This window comes from Haliaeetus leucocephalus, unplaced genomic scaffold (assembly GCF_000737465.1).
Source record: "Haliaeetus leucocephalus isolate CR32 unplaced genomic scaffold, Haliaeetus_leucocephalus-4.0 Scaffold450, whole genome shotgun sequence".
NCBI lineage: Eukaryota > Metazoa > Chordata > Aves > Accipitriformes > Accipitridae > Haliaeetus > Haliaeetus leucocephalus.
In genome coordinates this window covers 12,169,105-12,190,833 of record NW_010972886.1, presented here as the reverse complement: position 1 = coordinate 12,190,833, position 21,729 = coordinate 12,169,105, and the positions used below count along the sequence as shown (strand labels likewise).

At 37.8% G+C, this 21,729-nt stretch overlaps 2 protein-coding genes across 3 annotated transcripts in view; one reads left to right on the top strand and one right to left on the bottom strand.

Annotated features, from left to right (window-relative positions):
* The window catches only part of ESF1 (ESF1, nucleolar pre-rRNA processing protein, homolog (S. cerevisiae)), a 31,627-nt gene that overhangs the window by 9,825 nt on the left and 73 nt on the right, over window positions 1–21,729 (bottom strand). Inside the window, exons 1-9 of one of the 2 annotated variants that reach the window (XM_010574794.1) lie at window positions 21,718–21,729; window positions 20,398–21,091; window positions 19,279–19,631; window positions 18,381–18,494; window positions 17,463–17,563; window positions 15,746–15,898; window positions 14,182–14,296; window positions 13,087–13,225; window positions 6,745–6,906 (exon numbers count right to left, since the gene is read on the bottom strand). The exon at window positions 21,718–21,729 is cut by the window's right edge and continues 73 nt beyond it. In XM_010574794.1, the coding sequence (XP_010573096.1) occupies window positions 6,745–6,906; window positions 13,087–13,225; window positions 14,182–14,296; window positions 15,746–15,898; window positions 17,463–17,563; window positions 18,381–18,494; window positions 19,279–19,631; window positions 20,398–21,091 (1,831 nt within the window). In that variant the 5' untranslated portion in view covers window positions 21,718–21,729. The remainder of the gene's footprint in view (window positions 1–6,744; window positions 6,907–13,086; window positions 13,226–14,181; window positions 14,297–15,745; window positions 15,899–17,462; window positions 17,564–18,380; window positions 18,495–19,278; window positions 19,632–20,397; window positions 21,092–21,717) is intronic. The other variant, XM_010574795.1, reaches the window with a different exon arrangement.
* NDUFAF5 (NADH dehydrogenase (ubiquinone) complex I, assembly factor 5) overlaps window positions 21,336–21,729 on the top strand; it is a 10,559-nt gene continuing 10,165 nt past the window's right edge. The window contains exon 1 of the mRNA XM_010575055.1: window positions 21,336–21,671. Coding sequence (XP_010573357.1) covers window positions 21,336–21,671 — 336 coding nt within the window. The remainder of the gene's footprint in view (window positions 21,672–21,729) is intronic.

The following is a 21,729-nucleotide window of genomic DNA, read 5'->3' as shown; positions in this document are numbered from 1 at the left end:
TACCAGAAGTAATTTTTGCACTTAACAGCTATGTGAACTGAAATCTTGAAGAAGAGTACCATTCTCTCACCAGATTCAGTGAGGAACTGTAACTATTAGACCATTAACTCAGATCTGCACCTCTTCCATACGCTTTTGTTACAGACATGGTGTAAAAGAAGCCCTCAAGTTTGTGTTTCTTGATGTGTCAACAGCGGGGAAAGGTAGCTGCATACTTTGCTGAAGGAAGTTTCATCTTTACTTTCAGAGTATGAGAGTTTTCTGAGAGTCTGAGAAAAGTAAACCCCACAGAAGTGCAACACATCTGGCTCTAAATAATTCTCACATAACAGGATCAGACAGTTAAGTTTGGATGTGTTAATTAGGTTTACATTAAATTCCATAATTTAGCACAGACTGCCGCTGTTTCAATGCATAGCACTTGAAGCTGCATGCACAAGTATGTCCTAACCTTTAATTAAGCCTTTTTGTAAATATGCATTCTGATAGTTTCCATCACATGATCACAATTTACCTTTTCCAGAAGATCTTAACCGTTTGATCTGTAGATCATGAACATGTAACTATTCAATATTTTGTGTTACTGTTCAATGTATAGCTAAGTTACTGAACATAATAACGTACAGCAAAATTACTGAACATAATTGAACCCTACCCTAGCAACAGGATGGAGTTTTCTATAATATGCATCATTACAGTATTCAATGGTGCAAAAACGTCACCTTAAAAAAGAATCCATTAAATAACTGAAGGATCCCCATTTGACATCTAGAATATTTAAATCCAGAATAAGCACTTTATTTAAAAGCGATCTTTGGTTTTTGGTGAAAAATTCCGTACACTTCAGGAATGCTTTTTCAAAAGTCTTTACATCACACAGCACTTCCATGTTATGAGGACAAATACTGATTTCAGATGCAGCTTATACACTTTCAACCCCTTCTTCATGAGATGGGCGCTTGCAAAAACAAAATTTCATGATGTAAAGAGATTAACTGACTTGCCTTGCAACACACTGGAGCAGAATTCAGTGGCAGAAAGACAGAATCCATTTCCCTGGCAGGCGATAACAGCCTGAGCAATGAAGTATTTTTCTCCTACCTGTAATTCCTTGCTTCATTCACGATACACTTTTTTTTTTAGCTTCTGTAACAAATGAGTCAGATATCCTATAGTTAACATCTTCTTTTATGACATAACTGATAGATCTTGGGAGTGTGTAGGAATCATGTTTCTGCTTCCCCCTCCAAGTCTGGTACTTGCCGTCTCTTCCCCAATTCTACTTGTTCGAATTGTCTCTCTTCAGCATCTCCTTCTTACCCTCTCAGTCCAGCCCTCACCTAACCAAATCCTACTCTCCCGCCCCTCACACCAGTTTTATTGCTCGGAAATCATACTCGGACCTCTCCAGATGTCCTAGACTAGATCCCATTCTTTTTCCCAACTCCCAGGTTTCTCAGCTGGCCAGTCCCCGCTCCTCATCATTCCTTCCAGCTCTCCTCAATAACGAGAAACTGAAAACAGAGTTCATAATGGAAAAAATGGGCAGTTTTCATGGATAGTTCTACCCGTCCTCAGAAAAGCAGGCAGAACATTTTTCTGAAAAACTGCAAACACAATTCCTGTTCTTGTCTTTGTCAACACTCCAAAAACAATTCAAAGGCTGGAGAGCTGGTTACAACATGTCTGAAACATGAAGTGTGGACAAGATCTAAAATCATATTAAACCATGCCTTATAGGAAGAAAAGAGTGGAGCAAAAAAAAGATAAAGCATCCTTCTACTATCCTGGAAAGAAGCCAGAATTAACTGTAAGTGACAAACAGTTACAGCCACAAAAATTGGGTACTAAACCAGGAAATATGCAGAGCCACGATAAAGAAAGGATATTGTATAGGTTCACTAAAAACATGCCACTAAGAAACCCACTCATACAACAAAAACAAATACTTTGTTATTTCCAACTGTAGACCTCTTCATCTCCAAAGTCAAGGAAAGCAGAGTCAGAAAGCTTCCCAGAAATTGAACTACTATTACTTCAGATATTATTTTGCAGTACTTTTGTGGAAAAAATTACTGGTCAGGTAGCAACCTTGCAGATTCTCTCTGCAGACAATAAATACTGGATTAAAAAAATATATGTCACATCTCCAGAAAAAGAGAGACCCCAAATCTCTAAGGAGGTTACAAGATTTCTGATTTATTTGCCTGGAAAAATGGAATCATTTGATCCATCTGGCACAGAAGGACTTGGAGGAAAATACAGCCCTTTCTTGTGGTATTTGGCAGTCTCATGAAAGGCATTAGAGTTTCTCCACAGATTAGAATGGCTTAGAAACTACTGTCCAGACCACTTCCCGAGAATAAGAGTGTATTTAAGTGGTCAAAAGGCTTTTGATTGCAGAAGGGGAAAGGAATTGACTACTTTAGGTAGAATTATTAACTGGCCATACAAAAGGCTAATTTATACCCTTATCGATATATTTTTTTTTTTAGAATAAATAAATCACACTAGTTTTATTTAAGCTTCACAAATAAGGGCCAAGAAAAGAGGGGAAAAAGGTCATCTATATTAGCATACAATTAAATCATACCTGAGCTAAAGTATACCTAAGTATATTGCTTCTCATGCTGGTGGGAGATTGAGGGAGGGTGGGCAGGCCAGAATTTTTACTTCTCTAAACACTTAGTTTTGAAAACTTTTGGAAGTTTAACAGCATGCAACAGTCACAATTATTAGATGCTAAGAAGATATTTCTCTATTCTCAAGAAAATCTAAATGAGCAAGTTCATCTTGCATGTAATGTCTTACCAGAAAAAATAAACACCTTGTTGCAGGTAGCTAAAAGGAATGGCAGACAGAAATATTCTGTTAACATTAGAATTTGTCAGTCCCGAAGACAAGACAACTTAAGTTAAGACAGTTTTCCTAACATAGTATAACTACTGGAAAAAAACCCACCACACTTAGCAGCTAAGATGTCAAGTGCGAAGAACTACAGTGCTGAGCCCATGGGTAGCTGAGCACACACTGCTTCGTGCTGCAAGAGGTAAGGCTGCTTCAGTCAGAGAACACGCTAAGCGATGATATAGACAGAGATATATATTCCACATGAGCATTTCTGTGCTCCATATGATCTGCAACAACATGCAGTTGGGGTTACTATGCACTTTAAAGAGACATGATTGCCTGCTATTCTGATGAAAACAAATTTCAAATTTTCCTTTAAGCCTAGATCTCATTCTTCCAAAGGAAGAATTTTTAAGTCGAATTAAAAAAAAATTGTATGAAAAACTGGCTGAATATCATCAGAAATGCAGTTGTGGTCTTCTCCCTCTTCACCTTCTGAAGGGAGCTTTGGGAGCTGGATAAGGATGCATAGTAATTGTTGCTCAAATCAGATATGATTAAGAAAACAGATGGATGTTTAAATATAACACTGATTTTGTGCCTAAAAGAAAAATACCAAAGAGAGTTGGAACTACATCTAATTTACTTTTGCTGGCACTGTGGTTTATGTAAAACTATTATGATTCAAGAATAACTGAATCATTCACAAAGTATGCTTTCTATAACCATGTGTAAATATTTGTGCCAAAACTCAAATTTTTTAATTAATTCAAATCTCTGCCTTTCATTTGAAAAGCTTCCTAGGTTTAACTGTTGTAACTCTCTGTATATTAAACATTTGGGCAGGAAAAAGATTTTGTAATAAGTCAAGCAGATTAAGGCAGAGCTTGATAATAAAAATATTTCAACAGCCATAAACTAGTTCTCAAAAAATTAAGGAGTCTTAAGAGATTATAACATAAACTATTTTTGAATTCCCAGAATGCTCCAACTGAACATAATTAAATTGTTTTGGAAATTAAATATGCACATTTGTTGAAGAAAAAAATAACATAATAACTGATGTACTTTTCTCCTGTAAGAAAGCACAACCTCAACTGTGTATATATTACCAGAGCTATAAACTACTGTTCAGCATGTGCTGACTATGCTCCACTGTAAAAAGAAATTAAAAAAATAAAAAATAAAATCTCCCTTTCAGGTGTGCAGGACCTCCTCTCCAAATGCTGCCTGAAGTCAGTAATGGCTAAAGTGTTCCCATACATGACACTCAAAAGCAAAGTTAAGAGACTTGTCTTCACTTTTAGGACTTCTGTTTTGGACAAAACCATATTCCAGGGGCTAATAGCTAGTAATGGTATTGACCGACTTCGTGGAGTTGAGTGGTATAACTAGCAGATGCAAGTGAACACTTCTATGATTTCCAGAACCTCTCTCTTTGAAAATACTCTAACTTTTTCAGGGGAAGAAATAAGGAAACGCTAACATATACTGCAAAATCATAGCTCCTAAACTGACATCAAATACTATAAACTACCAATGTAAACTTCATTGTGCACACATGCACACTCAACCCATCATTATATGAACAAATCTGACCCAGTACACAGACATCCAAATGACTCTTACCCAAAGTCGGTCATATTTATCAGGATAGGGTTTTTTTGTTTTGGGGTTTTTTTTCCATCCTTTCCTCAAAAGAGATGAGGATATAGCAAAAGTCCTAGGAGCCCCGCAAGAAGGTGCAGTAAGGAAGGGGTTGGACTACACATAATATGGAACAAATCCAATTTTCTAAAGTCAAGTTCAGTTGCAAAGAAACGCGGAGCTTGTGTATTAGGGAACTGGATTCCATCTCTACTACAGTTCCTAAATGTTAATAGAATTCACTTGTAACATGCAAGGCACACTTTTAAGAGGCACAGCCTTTCAGAAAACTTCTTGCTCTCCCTGTGCAAAAGAGACTAAAGAGAGTTTCCTTTAGTCTCTCTCAAAACAATTTTCCATCCATAGATTCCTATGTCACCACATTACATTGCTTAAACTTTTTTAATTTACAGAATGTCATTCATACAATTTGCAAGATTCTTCAGAAGACAGACTGTATAACAAACAAAAAAAACCCCAAACGTGTTTTCCAAACCAACACAAAAAATGGTAGCTTTTCTTAACTGTTTAAACAATGCCTGGCCTATATAAATACAGAACACATTCCTAGCAGCAATTGTTTCGACTGTGGTTTCCACCTTCAGTCTGAAAGGTGGCAACAACAAATCTTTATAAAAATCTTGTAATAGCTACCTATGTATGAAAACTCATTTGCCTTGAAAGCTCATTGACACAACGAATTAAAGCTACTAAGTGCGCAACATCAAGAATGCAAATACTGACACACTGTGGACAGATGAAGTAAAACATGACAATCCAGCTGCATTTGCAAGCACTTGTCCTATAGTGTATAGTACAGGCATTCTCTAAAAAGTTTTGGGAGAATTCATGCCAGAAATGATTGGAATTATATAAGCACGACTGAAAACACACAATTATTTTTAATGCCAGTGTATATTTTCGAACACAGATCTCACCAAGAACTAGAAATAAAACTATTCCATTCAGTTCAATCAATTTTAGTGAATCAGTACAGACCAGAACAAGATTTGAAAAGTGAGCACTTATATTCAACAGAAGTCACCTGAGTAAATTCAGAATGGTATTAGTGTAAATCATATAATTAGATATGCATTCCTAGCTGGAATTAAGACATCAGTGGTGAAGGGGCTGGATTCTAGCATATCTCAGGTCTCAGTATTTACAGTAACAGATCAGGCTGTGTACTTATGTAGCCTGCAGTCCTACACCTACTGAGCCAATACAGCACCTTGCTGCCCCCAAAAAGGTAATGTCATAATTTTGTAGTCTTTGGACTGCATAATTCAACCCTCTGAACACTTGCCTAATGCTTGCATTTGCCTATCTGACTCACTAATTCAGTGGAGAAGTTCCAGATTTTTTCTTCTTTTCCAGAGTAGTGCTGTCATTTTAGCAAATGAAATTAAGGTTGCAAAGAGATCTAACAAGTGCTAGGGCTGGTACAGGCAGTCAGAAGGAGCTCTGGGCCAGGATCAAGGAGGAGAGGCCACAGTGAAAACCTTTCCCTTTGTGGATGTAGCGAGTTGTTAAATTGGCTCATTACATCACAGGGAAAGCACACACCCATAAACGAAGTATTAAAAAAAACAAAACAAAACCAAACCAGTATGAATGTCTCTTCATCATAAAGGAAAAAAGAAGAGACATTGATTTTCAGAACTCAGGACGAGTTCTGCTGGGATGCGATATGGTGAAGTTATCTTTTCTAATTTCCAGATGAAAATCTGGGTATCACTAAATACAACTAAATACCTCTGGTAGCTGGGACTTCTTCCTGGTAGCTTTCTTTTCCACAGAGCAGTCTCACAGGAAGGTCAGACTTCTCCCTTCTCTGTTCCCCCAAACATTCATCATTATGAAAGCAAGATTCTCAAACCATTCTCTAATTTTATGCTGTGTCTCCAAATCATACTGGCTTTCATTTTTAAAAGTGCAGGTATGTTTTATGACTCTACTGCAAACACATGAATACTATTCAAGAAAATCTATAGTGATGAATGAAAAAGCAAGCACCAAAAAAAGTGGTGAAAAACATAAGATAGAAAGAGCAGCTTACAGTTGAGTAACTGAGTTCAGTCATATTATTTCTTCTATTTACCGCATTGTAATCCATCTGGATTTCAATTTAGGGAAAAAAAGGTCAGTTTCTACTACTATAAATCCAACACCATACACTACATCCCTATTAGCAGGCCAATACTGCATATCTTTTACTGCATAGTAAAAGAAAAAAATAAAGCTTACCTGGAACCCATTTAATCTCCATTCCTATATCCTTTTCTTCCTGTTTTTTCTCTTTTTCTTGGATACTTTGCAAAAGTTCTCTGTACTTGGCAATTTGCTCTTCATCATCTTTCTGGCTTTTCCTGGGTTTGTCATCTTCCATTTCATGAGCTACATCACCACCTAGAAAGAGAGAGTAAAGCTATCACAGACAGCCTCAAGAAAGTGATCAATTGCAGTTAGTGTTTAGGATAAGGCACATACATTGTTTCTAAAAAACAAGCTAAAATATTTTCATCTATTATTCCCCCAAAGAGTAGTCAGTTTTAGAATTCCCCTACTTAGATGAAATAAAAATAGTATCTGAAAAGACAAAGAAAATTTGCCCAGCAAAGGAAATCACTGATCAGACACAGTACCCTTTACTGCATTTTAAAATAATTTGTTTCAGACTCCCTTACAGCAGAGCAGTACCTAAATATCAAAAAATAGTTATGTAAAGCATTTTGAAAATAGAATGCTACATTTTAACAAAAAAACCTTGCAAGACTCTGTAACAGGAATAACTATTCTATGCCTTAATCTTCAGTGACTTGCTGAATTAATAAATGAAGCAAGATGGAAAGAGGTTTTTTCCTTCCTTTTTTTAAAAAAATACAATTACAACGTGACTTGCAATAAGCTTTCAAACATATGTTTCAGAGAGAACATGCCTTTAAGGCTTTAAAGATGCTGCAGCTCCTTGAACTGCAGAAAACCAGGTTTGGGGCATGCTCCTTTTTCTTTTTTCTCTGATTCAGCAGTAAAGCTGTGCTTCCTACAGTACCGAGTTGCATGGACAGCATAACTGGAGTCTAGAAAGACAGATCACAGTTGCAAGTTAACACAGCGTGACCTCTAGTCTTTGGCTAAAACTTAGGTGTGATGCTGTTCTCTTCCACATCCCATCACTGCAAGCTTGTTGTTGGCTGGGAGCAGAAATCTTTACTGTTCATAGAATCTTTTAGGTTGGGAAAGACTTCTAAGATCATCAAGTCCAACCGTTAACCTAACACTGCCAAGTCCGCCACTAAACCACTTCCCTAAGTGCCGCATCTACATGTCTTTCAAATAACTCCAGGGATGGTGACACAACCATTTCCCTGGGCAGCCTGTTCCAGTGCGCTGACAACCCTTTTGGGGAAGAAATCTTTCCTCATATTCAATCTAAACCTCCCCTGGCACAACTTGAGGCCATTTCCTCTTGTCCTATTGCTTGTTACCTGGGAAAAGAGACAGACACTCACCTCACTACAACCTCCCTTCTTAAGGTAGTTGGAGAGAGGGATAAGGTCTCCCCTCAGCCTCTTTTTCTCCAGACTAAAAAAACCCAGTTCCCTCAGCCATGCCTCATAAGTCTTGTTCTCTAGACCCTTCACCAGCTTCGTTGCCCTTCTCTGGACACGCTCCAGCACCTCAATGCCTTTCTTGCAGTGAGGGGCCCAAAACTGAACACAGTAGCTGAGGTGCAGCCTCACCAGTGCCCAGTACAGGGGGACAATCAATTCCCCAGTCCTGCTGGCCACACTATTTCCAATACAAGCCAGGATTTGCTAACAAGTCACTTTTGCTAACCTCCAGTCAACTGGGACCTCCCCGGTTAGCCAAGACTGCTGATAAATGATGGAAAGTGGCTTGGTGAGCACTTCCGCCAGCTCCCTCAGTACCTCTTGGGTGGATCCCATCCGGCCCCATAGACTTGTGTGTGTGTCTAAGTGGTGTAGCAGGTCGCTAACCATTTCTCCTTGGATCATGGGGGCTTCACTCTGCACCCCACCTCTGTCTTCCAGCTCAGGGGGCTGGGTACCCAGAGGACAACTGGCCTTACTATTAAAGACTGAGGCAAAGAAGCCAGTAAGGACATGAACCTTCTCCTCATCCTTTGTCACCATGTTTCCCCCCTGAAATCCAATAAAGGATGGAGATCTTCCTTAGCCCTCCTTTTGTTGCTAATGTATTTATAGGAACATTTTTTATTGTCTTTTACGGCAGTAGCCAGATTAAGTTCTAGTTGGGCTTTGGCCCTTCTAATTTTCTCCCTGCATAACCTCACGACATCTTTGTAGTCCTCCTGAGTGGCCTGCCCCTTCTTCCAAAGGTCATAAACTCTCCTTTCTTTCCTGAGTTCCAGTCACAGCTCTCTCTTCACCCAGGCCAGCCTTCTTCCTCGCTGGCTCATTTTTCGGCACATGGGGACAGTTAACTGCAGCTGCTTTTTCACTTTCCTCATCAGAAGCTGAGATCTAAGTGGAAAGCATCTGCTCACGCAAAAATCAAAAGGCATTCTGTTTTGAAGACGAAGAAGAAAAATAAGCCATTTTGTTATTTCTCCTTCCTGGTGTCATGTGAAATGAGAAGTAAAGCTATACTGAATGGGAACCAAAGAAATTCTTAAGCTAAGAAAGGCTCCCTTGAAACTGGATAAGTTAAGAGGCTACCAATTTGTATTTATAACTAGTTTTGCTAGTTTTGATATAAGAAATTTAAGTGGCAACGCATATTGTCATACTTCCTCATCTAGATAAAACATGCATTTGTTTTGTCAAAATTAACAGTTTTAAAACAAATGTTCAACATCGCCTTCAAAAACACCTTAACAGCCTTTTCATTCTGTAAGCAAATAAAGAACGCTTGACAACAGCTGCAAGAAAGGAAAGTGAGCTGAATATGTTCTCAAAGTTTGTTCAGAGTTCAAATAACCTTGTCACTAGCTTTCAAGTATCATACTGTATTGCACAACAAGAGGAATCACTTTCTGATGGATATTAAGGCAGTAATGCTTTCTGCCAATAGCCTGTTCAAAGACTTTTTGAACAAAAAACACAAACAAAACAGAAAGTTCTGCTGCATTAACAGCTGCACTGCAAGGGAAAACCAATTAACCTGTGAAGGAAAAAATGGCAAAAGCTGATGAAATTTAGAGTACAAAATACGAGAATATTCTTACTGTTTTCAAAGGAGAGTAGTAACAGAAGCCCAACACCGCAAGAGACTGTGCTCTCTGCTCAAACTCCTACTATGGAGAGCAGGGCTCTACAGAGTTCCCTATAAGCCTGTTGGTAATCAAAAAGTGTTTGGATAACTCTTAGATATATGGTTTAACTTTTAGGTTGCCCTTTGTGGAGTCAGGACTTGGACTCAATGATCCTTGTGGGTCCCTTCCAACTCAGGATATTCTATGATTATACATCAGGAACAGCTAATTAAATAAATATACTGACAAAAGTATTTTGTCATATAGTCTATTCAGGTATTCTGTGTGGCTGTGCAAAGCCAAACAGCAGAAAAGATGTTGTTGCTCTTGCAACGATAAAAAAAACAGAACGAAAGCTTAGGCATAAAACCCATAATGCTTAATTTGAAGCATCATTTAAAATGCCATACACTAAGTCACTTGTGCTCATGGTCAAAACAGCAATTATGGGCTGGATTTGATGCACGCCACAAACGTTTTCTAACTGGAACAAATGCATCCAAGTAACAGAAAATTCAGAATCAATGCAAAGCAGACACTTTGTGCTACGAACCACAACATACCAGGTCACTGAAATACTTGACTTTACAAAAGTATTGTATAATAGTATTACTAACATTCATGACCACATATTTTAAGTTTAAAAATTCCATAAAAAACAGATTTGAACAGGCCAACAAAACCTGTTTATAAATAAAACATTTTAATAAGTTAAAAAAAAAATGAATAAAAGTACAGGACATTTTTTTCCTTCTTATCACACTCCTACATTTCCATTCAAGCAGCTGACATTGATTTTTCCCATTTGTGCATAGTGCTACATAATTCTGCTGGATGGAATCCTGTTTTATCCATTCAGTTATGTGATACAAAAGTTCAGGAACACGTTAAAGACATGACAACATAATTCCTCTATTAATAACTTACTTTTCAAAACATCATTAGAATCTAGACATTTCCAAGTTTAAAATTTGTTAGTGTGATAAGATTACTTAAGGTCAATTTCTTTTCCTTCCCAGCAATGGAAGTTTATTTTTTAAAATTCCTGGAATATTGCTCACTTATAGATGTTTGCTTTCATCATCACCCTATTACAGATGCTAGTCTTTAACATAGCGGTAGTCTTGTACATAACAGAAGATGGAAATGCTTTTCTCTGCATCTACCGCTCCCATGCAGATACTTTACTCAGCATTAATAAAGAAACTAAAGCTCACAGAGATGCAGTTTATAAGTGCATTTTTATGTAAGATGAGAAACAAATGGACATTAACCCTGCCAAGATATTGCCAAGCTAAATTCGCTGCCAGAAGATTTCCCAACTCTATAACCAGAAAAATCTGTAATATTCTTTTGCATGCTCCAAACTCATCTCTGATTGCAACAACCTGATTTAATGCAGTATAAATCAATTTTAACATCTGTTTGAAAGACCTGATTAAGGCTTAATGCAATTTTCTTTGCCTTGTAATTTAGGCTATATATATTATTAATTAAGAGCAGACTGAATTTTAGAGTGAAAACAAGCAAGGCAATTGAGGAATTTACATGATGGTGAACTATACACAGAAGATTTACATACCTTATGAAGTTAAGATTACATTCTCTTTATATTCTTAAGAAGTACGTGAATCAAAAAATATTTAAAAGATGTTATTACTACACTCTAAAGTTCTCTTAAATATGTTCTGCTGCTTAGCTTTCCCCTTACTGTGTAAGACCTATGGCTTAGGAGTACCAAGATGGCCCATAGCACACCTTTTCTCCACTGCCATTCACACTCCCCTGGATACCCAAGAAGAGCTACTGCTGGAATGAAGCAGCTCTGTACAATCCACATCTCCCTCAGGACCTTCTAAGGTCTGGAGTGCATTCAACACCCTGTCTAGGCCATCCCAACAAGCACAGTCTTAGGGCAGCTTCCTCAGTATCTCCTTGCCCTGCAGGAACTTTAGTATTGGTATAGAGGACCACAAAGAGGACAAAACACTGTATTAACCTATAAATAGATTTCTGCAGTGAGTATTGTACCTAATCCATTTAGTTGTTAGCCACTCCATGTTTCAAAGCAGGACTTTTCCTCTGAAAAGGAAGTACCTCCAGTTCTACTGAAAATAATTTTATCTCAGAAATCAAGAGATTAAAGTAGGTATTGCCAAACTTGACAAAGAAATGTTAAGATATCCTGTAAAAAAGAAAGAGAGGGGTACGAGGAAAAAGAAAAAGGGAAAAAAATGATTTTACACTCAGAGGTGGAAGCTTCTATTCAGAAACCAGCTATTTAGCGGCTTAATCATTAGGATAATTCCTAATCACCTACCGTTTGGTAATTTTTGATCAGTGTTACTCAGGCTTCACAGAAAGGCAGCAGATCTTCATTCAGCACTGAATGAACAGAATAGCTACCACATTCTCTACATAAATCATTCAAACGTATGAAGAAAAGCAACTTTTATTTAACAGATTTATCCTAACAGCAATAAAGAAAATATGCCATGATTTAGATCACCTGTGATCTTGCTACTTGAAATCACTCAAATTATAATCATTATACTTGGCTTAATCAAACATTAATTATACCAGGTAAAGAGATTTTGCAGTACAGAAATGAAAACCAGAAAGGTGGTTTAAAGCTAGGGTGATAATACTTAAGCCAAACTCTCACTAACGAATCTTCTAAGTAAGCTGTAACTCCAAATTCAGCTAACGTACTTTGTCTTCAAAAAGAATGTAGTAATTTTGGGGTCATACTAGTGATATTTATTTGGAGAATCAGAATCAGGTTTGCATAATAAACCTCAATTGTAGCTTTAGAGATACCACTTTAAAAACCTGCACATGTGTTTTCTTATCATGTATAAAGAACACTGGAAAAGTGTATTTAACTCAAACAAACAAACAAAAGAAATAAAGAAAAAAGGAATGTCAAGTTCCAGCAAATTTAAAGAACTCTACAGCTTCCATGTTAGCATGCCTAACTTCTGAATCTTTTCCAAAAAAATTTTAGCATCTGTCAACCTGTCAGTGTTCTGTCATCAATCCATTTATTTCTGAATTGAAAAGAGCCAAAAAAACCCAACCAACATGCTCACCACCAATTTCCCTCCACCTTTAGGTCACACACACAAAAAATATATGCCACTTTCAGAGATGTTTAGGTCTGGAGGAAAGGTAGGTTATTTTCATAGTAGAACCTGACCACGGCTTTTATATAACAAGCATAATACTGACCCTGTAAAAGACAATATTCAAAGCATTTTCTAAAGATATGGAATTTACATATTTAAATAACTTGCGTTCAAAACACTGCAGCTAATGATGTTGTGGACAACATTTATTCACCTAAGTACCTTGTTGCTGTTCTTCCTCTTCTTCACTAGAAGCAGCCAAATAAGCTTGAAAATCCATGTCAAGAAGTTCCTCTTTTTTAAAAGTTCTGCTAAGTGATGTTACTCGTTCATGATCTGTCTCATCCCATGTGATATCTACCTTAAAAATAAAAATGCCACTTGTAGAATCTGAAACACTAAAATTAAACATTGTTAACTCTGTTGTTTTAGGGAAAATTACTCGACACCTTCCATTTAAGACGCAATGTAAAACTGTTACTTATGTTCTCTACAACAATTAACTATAATAACTATTTACTAAAATAAATTTAATTACAACTTTTTGGAATTTGTTCTACAATGAGTTTCAAGGAGTTTTAACTACATGAAAGAATGAAGAAGTCTCCTCCTGCACTGAAGGGTTTTGTAACAGCAGGTGACAACACAAAACCTCTGCAAGCCAAATTTCCTTTGTGGCAGCAGATACTGTTGTTGAAGCAGCCACCAACTCCTTTCCTTCCCTTTTCCAGCAGCAACTCATTCCTGGAGTCATGCATGGATTGCAATGGGGACAATGAAAACATTTGCGGAACTGCACCCTCAACTGGAAGGTGAAACAGATCTGACTGAAAAATGATCCAGCAGGAATTACTTATCTCTCAACTAATCACTTCTCCAATGTGGTTCACTTCGTGGCCAGATGGAAGTTTTGGCTGTCACATAAGACAGAGTAGGAATAAATAGCTACAAGGAGGGGAAGCAACTGTTTAAGCCTGGCACTACTTGTTGAGCTACAAACAAATACCCATTTTAGGCAAATTACAAGATTTTACTGTGAATAACAAAGTAATTCCACGTGCAACTTGTAACAGAGGTATAATGAGGTCAAAATGTAGTACTTAATTTGTAACAAAGAAGCTGAATCTCTTTTAAAATCCAAAACTCCAGCTTATTTATGGGGTTGCAACTTGTGGCTCTGTAACATGCTTATATCTTTTAATATGTTTGATGTCTTTATTTTGAAATGGTGAAGCTAATCAGGAATCTTTCCCCACTACTTATATAATTTATAAGCCGACAATAAAACTAAACAAATTCGAAACATTGTAAAGATACCTTTGATGTTCCCATAGCGGCAGATGTGAAGTACTTTGGCTTGTATACAGCTATGTTCACTTCTGAAGCTTCATCTTTTGGCTTATCATCAAATGTAACGTTATCTGGAATAAATCTTAAAGGCAAATAAACCATGTTATTATTCAAATACACTGGGAAATTTCATAGTATAAACAGTCTAAGCTTTTCATGAGTATGGTACATCAGCACAAAAGAATTTGCTAAAATAAAAAGTTGGTAAGACTGAAAGGGAAACAAAAGAAACAGACAAGTACTCCACACATGTAAGATGAACTGTCTGGCTTCTGCACAGCTACTTCACAGGTTTTTGATATATAACACCACCATGTTGGGGAAGTAAACTAGACAACTTTCAGTTTGGTATTAGCAGGGTCAGAGGTGGTTTTGTTTGTTTCAAGAATCATCTTTTCAGGAAGCTAATTATTAAAAATTCAAAAGAAAAAAGTGAATAAAATAGAATTTGGGAACAGATAAAAAAATTGAGAACATTTTAGGGAAGCCTGGTACACCTTTAACATTACAATTAGTAGGGGATAAAAAAAATATTAAAAAGACGAAACTCATGTGTTACAATGGAAGAAGTTAGATGAAAAACTAACCCTTTGTACACTACATGAGAAATTACTTGGGCTTTTTTTTTTTTTTTAAATCATTGCAAATGTAATCTGATGAATACTATTCAACATTAAAATTTTAATGCTTTTCCTCATCTACTTTGTTAAGAGCTTTAAGCAGCTGTGTCTGTTGTAAAACACTATCTTTCTATGTTTCAAAGCATGAAAAGTTACATGTTCATTTGGCAGAGGTCATCATCTTCAAAACGGTTCAAAGCAAATGAACTAAGTTCATCTAGAAAATGATTCAAAGCAAAAAGACTTATCTTTCACTGACTTCCAAGAGTGCCCATAACACAGGCCCCAGCAGGCAAAGCCAGTTTCTGCCAAAACTTATGATTTAGTAACTTCTCTTCTGCTCAGACTACAAGGCTTTTCAGTAACAAAAGGAAATACTAGCAATAAAACACAACTATAATTTAGAATTCTTTTTTTCCCCAAACGTGCTTCCAGCTCACTCATAGGGGCTGGCATAGTAACCTATTGCAGCTTCATGACAACAGCAGCAATATCCTTGCCCTGTGGTAAGCAATCCTGAAAAAGAGCCACTTCTGGGCCTTTTGGGAAAGAAAAGAAAAAGCGGGGGCGGGGGGGAGGCAGCAGTACGTTGTTTTGTTTTCTAAATCCTACCACTTAATCGTACCCAAAAGGTTGAAGATGCAACCAGAACATTTTACCTGACTTCTCTGAGAATAATCTCTCTATGCAGAGATCCTCTCAAACTTCCCGTATTCCAGTAAAAATGCTCAAAAAGAAGAAAAAGGAATCATAGGGCAACTGAACAACTCACTGGATGCCTAATTTATTTACATATCTCATTTTGGTTACAGAATAAGGACAATATAGTTTACTCCAAATTATTTTAAATTGGCTTTAATTCTCTGTCCCCTCCCTGGCCCAACATGTAAAGAAGTCAGCACAGGATTTACCTCAGGTCTATAAAAGAACAGCTACTTTCAAATTCCAGTCCATCACATTCCTCATAAATTTTATTGGCTGTTTCAGGAGCATCACATTCTACAACTGCATAAAAGTACTTCAGTCGCTTAAATTGATACTCCCGCAGTTTTTCCCTATAAAGCCTGCAAAAGTGGAAAACACCATAATCAAGTGAGCTGCCTTTAACAACTTCTCATTTGCAAAATATTTTAATTCAACTCATTAAAAACACACACCATTCAAACACTCTCCTAATCTCATAATAAGATGTTAAACAGCATGAAGTTCTACCGGTATCTATTCAGTTTTATTTAAGTAAAAGGACTCATGTTATTAAGCGTACACTTTCTGTACCTGACTCTGCTTCCCACAGGCAAGGTTAGAACAGAGCACAGAATAGCATATTTGTACACCCCCTGTGCAGGCCACAGAAAGTAGTATTTAATAGTTCCTATCAAGTTGTTTGCAATTATCCTGGATCCTAACAAGGCAGATGAAAAGAACATTCATACATAAGTAAGAGTACATGTTAAGAACGCAAGAGAAACTGGGAGACTGTAAGGACAGGATTGCAGATGCTCACACTAGAAAGAGGCAGTGTAGGACTGATGAGTAAGAAAGTGGTATGGGTGAGGAAAAGAATCAGGATACCACCTTGGCTAGCACAGCTGGTGGTGGCATCATACAAGATGACAGCAAGAGAAAAAGAAAAGCAGAACAGAGACTAAGAAGTGGATGAATTGGTGGAAGGATGCAGGAGAGAGATCACAGGGCTGAGGTCCTGTCCCATGAATTTAAAGGGTATGTACACAGGTATCACTGAGGTATCTCTGGGATATCTGGATTTCTGTTTGTTGTATTCCAGAATTTCTAGAGCCTGCTGAGCAGCAAATCCAACACTTTAGGATGCACCTTGATGCACACAGTGAAGCTAACTTCAGCACACACTGTGAGTTCGTCATACAATTCCCTGATGCACTAGAGACTTTCTTCAAAGGGATCTGCACTTATTTTAGAAGCATCCAGATTTTCCAAATATAGGGCAGTCCAGCGGGATGTATTATACAAAAGTGGCCCCAGTCAAGCTGCCAAACATCTGGAAATTCTGGAAAAATATAAAAGCAAAACCTCCCAACTTCCATACAGACAAGACTTTCAAGGAGAACAAAAGGAAAAAAAAAAAACCAGAACAAAAAACCCCCAAAAAACCACGACATGCCTGAAGAAGCCTGGACGATGGTAGGCCTGATGAGCTCAGCCTAGTAAACCAGGGCTGCTGCTGGTGGCTTTCAAGAAATCTCAATCTGGGAATTCTTGGCCTAAGTTAAGGTCCCTGTTGATTACGCATATAAAAATTTTGACAGTAAGCAACAAAGGGAGTTTACTGCATGAATGGCAATTCATAGAGGAGAAATACTACGTTAAGCTTTCCACACATTTGTTCCATTTATTATTCCAATGAGCTACATAATAAAAATTTTGATCCCAATTATCAACAAGCAAATTTCCTCAAGTTCCATTATAATGCATTTATTCAATGCATTGACAATGAACAAGGGCCGGCTGTAAAATATCCCTTGAAAAAGCTATAAAATCGAGGCATCCACAGGAGACTTCCAGATATGAAATTTTAGAAACAGGAGCTGATCGGGATTTTCACTGAGAATTAGACATATTATATCTCTCATTTGAAGATAAAGTTAATACCCATCATTCTCTGTGGTACTCTCTGGAAGATTGAATAGTTCCACAGGTCCTTTTTGTTCTTCCTCTTTCAATCTCTCTTTTCCAAACTCCGAAGGATAAATCTACAAATACAACACCACAAAAGTAAATTTAACTGTAGCAGCATAAGGTATACCAACTAAGAAAAAATATCTCACCAAGCCTTTAAGACATTATGTTTTTTCTCTAAAATCAGTAAAGGGATCAATTCCGTAAACTTTAATACCCTCTTAATTTTAATTTACAGAAAAGACAGTTTAATAAACAAACTGCCTGTTAGGAATGAGAATATTTCGGCATAGATAAAGAACAATAGGAACCCGGACTTCATGCATTTCATTGTGGCCCTGAATTTTCAAAAAGGGGCTAACATTTCTCAGGAAGCTGGAGACAGACACTGAAAATGGAAAAATATAACTTAACTAATCAGAATTCAACCAATTTATTAATAATTCAAAAGTGGGTAAAACCAAGAAGTGTTGTGAATGGTAAAAGGGGTTGGAAAGCATTTAGAAATAGCCAGATTTAAGCTTGGGTTGTCTACCATAAAGATCACTGAAATTAAACTAGCCAAGGAAACGTAGTCTCCCCCACTAGACTTTGAGAACTTCACTATTAGTCTCAGAAAAACGCACTTAGAGTCAGCCTCATAAACATGAGAAATTAACAGCTTTGGACTGTAACTCTACCAAATACATGCCCATTGCTGAAAACCAGCACATCTTTATTTCTAACACAGTAAGTTAAATTGCAACAGTTTCTCATTTGTCAGGTCAATATCTCTTGTGGTTCTCCACAGAACTGTCTTACTTCGTTCTTATTTTGTAGTCTTTTTTTTTTTTTTTTTTTTTTTTTTTGTACAGTAAAGGCCAGTAACTCCTTTTATGAATCAGGTCTTACCTTAACAGAAAATATCGTTCCTCCTTTGGGCGTGAAAGAATTAAATAGAGCCAGCAAATCCTTAGCCTTCAACCTATCCCAATCCATATTACAAACTGCCAATCTACTTGTAATCTGAACAGAGAGGAAAAAAAAGGACATAGGTTTAATTCCTGACTGCTATGGGGAACACACAATTCTTTAGCAACTATCCTTGGTAAAAATCAAAGTCAGCAACAAACTGCTGAAAGAATAAAAGAAGCATTTTCCTCAAGAATGTGTATCACTTAAACTAGCAAAGGTTAGAAGGAGCAATCACCGGAGCAGATAAAAAGGACATAAATAGTGAAGCACCACAGAACATCCTGCACCAATCACAGGTTTAAGACTGCAGTTACAATGTCAGTGCTTAGGATTTTGTTATCATCATATGGTTAGTGACAATAGCAACTAGTATCACAGTATCGTAACAGCAGTAGAGTACTGTGATTTCTTATACACTAATTGTACTCAGTCTTAAAGTCCTACTTCATTGTCTAAAGATTTTGTATTTTCTTAAAGCATGATTTAAAAAATTAGATTTAAAAAAGTGAAAAAAGCCAGTAGTGAACAAAAGCAGTACTATTTAAATTCTGGAATTTCTGAAAAGCTCCATTCTGATTGTTCTTTCACTTACGGATAGCTTATCTATCTATAGGTAAGCCTCTGCTTAGAGGGAAGGGGAGACACCAGTGAAAACTGCAAGTCTCTCATTCTCAGCCAATTTCATCACTTGCATTCTATAACTAAAAAGCTGAAAAACCTTTATGAAAAATACTTTCACAAACTGTTTCACAGATGACGGTCTATATTGAAATCATAACAGTGTACATTTCTGAGTTTGTCATGTAGCAACTTTACTCATGCCAAGTGTTGTTACCTCATCTCCACGAGGGGCATCTTTATCTAGCTCACGCCACGAATGCTCTATCTCTGGCTCCTTTGGAAATAGTTCATTTAAATCCTCATCATCCTCTGAGCTTGTTTCAATGTTCCCTATGCCTCTAGCTAGATCAGGCCCACTATCACTTTCCTCATCATCTTCTGAATCACTATCTTCTTCGCCTGTTTCCGCATCATCTTCTGGCTCCTCTTCCTCGCCTGTTTCCCCATCATCTTCTGGCTCCTCTTCTTCTGATTCTGCATACTCAGAAGGATCACTTGCAGAAATTTCTTCCTCTGATTGCCTTTTACTGAGGTCACTTTGATCACAGGTGTCTGTGCATACAGTCACTGCAAGATAAACATTAGATATCTATTTTTATGTTGGAATTACATATGATGCTTTACAAAGAAGAGGAGACCTCAGGTTTTCTTCATATGGATTTACTGAACCCCTGAAATGCATAATGATGCAGGAACAAATTACATCAGGGAAGTGCAAACAACATAAATCATCAGTATTGCCTCTTCGGCTTGTCTAATCTAATCTAATTGCTCTTTAGACCCACAATTGTATTATCAATCTCAAACTCTAATGAAATATTATTCTGTTACTCTATTTATATGTAGAGAATCAACAGGTAGAAATTAGATTTCAATAATGTAGACTATAAGCATGCACAAGCAATATAAAAAAAGTTTTTCTTCAAGTCACCTGTTCTCTCTAATGGCCTCTAACATTAATAGCTTGATGCTGCCATCCTTATGCTTTCAGTCAACAAGCGTTGATACACTGAAGCCTTCATAGTATCAGACCTTATATTTGCCATTCAGTTTGATAAATACAGTAGTGTATACACTACTATACATTTTACTTTTCTAACCAACCAACAATTTCAGCTCCAGCAATTAAAAGGACATGGATGTTCACAATCTTACTGAAGAATCAGCACTGGTTCTATAAAGAGCTGACGAACTCCAATTCTTCAGCAACACTGAATCTGAGTCAGTCAGCTATTTTATGACTGACCTTGTGAAAGATCTTCCATGGATAAAACAAAACCAGCAACATTCAAGTAAACAAGTAGAATTAAGCTATGTTATTTGAACAACTAACCTGATTCCTTTATTTTTCCTCCTAGGGAGTGGTCCCTCCTGGGAGCTTTAACTGATTGAGTACCACTTGGTTGTGAAGACTTTTGCTTGTTTTGAATTGAAATTGATCTTCCTCCTGATGCACCTCCTTGCTTGTTTTCCCCTTTGTGTAAAAGGCCCTTGCTTCCCCGAGAGTGGTCAATTTCTGTTGCAGTTTTCTTAGAGTCTTCTTTCAAGTTCAATTTAGACATTTTTTGTCCTTCATTTTTAAGGTCATCTAGTTTTGTCACAGCTCCACATGTTTGGTCCCCTGCTTGTTTGTTTATTTTGCTCTCCTCCCTAGGAAGGCCTTCGGCTAGTAGTTTTGCAGAATCTGCCTCTCCTTTAGGTTTAGCTTTTTTTTTTTTTTTTTTTCCCCCAGTATGTTCTTTACTATCACTTTCTGAAAGATCAGAGTCAGACTCTGACAAGGCATAAAATTTCCTGAGGTTCTCTGTAGAAGTATAGTTAACAGGGCGACCTCTTTTGTCTACTGTATATTTCAGCTTAAACTTCTTGTCATGAAACATAGCTCGGAATCGTTTGTCAATCTTGATTTTACGTTCTTTTTCGGGCATCTCCCAAAATCTGGGATCCCTAGTAACACAACTAAACCGCCCATCGCTCAGTATTTCCTCTTGGGATGACATTTTTGATGCTGTTGAAGACTTGGACATCTACAATATAAGAGAAAAAAAAGCACTTCAGATTAATAGATAGATTCATATACATAATTGAAAAAAATTGAAGAATTAAACAAAGTTAAGGCTTCTAACCTATGCCTAAAAAGTTTTTTCCAAAAGCACATACGGCAATTTAAACGAGTTGCAAATAATCCTGTCACCACCACAGTCTCGGCCACCAAACATAGTTTCTTCGGATAACGGATATGCAACTAAAAAGACCATACCGGCTGCAGATATGGCCTTAAGTGATTCCCGATCAGTCGGGAACAAGACCTTAAGCAGCTTCACTGTAAGCCAGGCCTCAGACTTTTACTTCCGAGAGAACTCGGCCGCTTCGCATTTTAAAGCGCCAGTTAGGAAGGAAGTCAGCGAGAGCGGCAGCGTTTTGAGGAGCTCAGCCCAGTGCCATCAGCAGCTCCGGGGCAGGCAGAGGCTGAGCGCGGCCCAGCAGCAGCGCGGCAGCACCAGAACCTGCCTTCCCCGGGCGCCCGCTGCCCCGCGTCCAGCCCCCGCCCACACCCGCCTCCCTCCCCGACCCCAGCGGCGGACAAGGCCCCGCGGACGCGCCCCAGTGAGGAGCCCCGCTCGCACTGCCCGACCGGCCCGAGCCCACACACCGTTACCGGCCG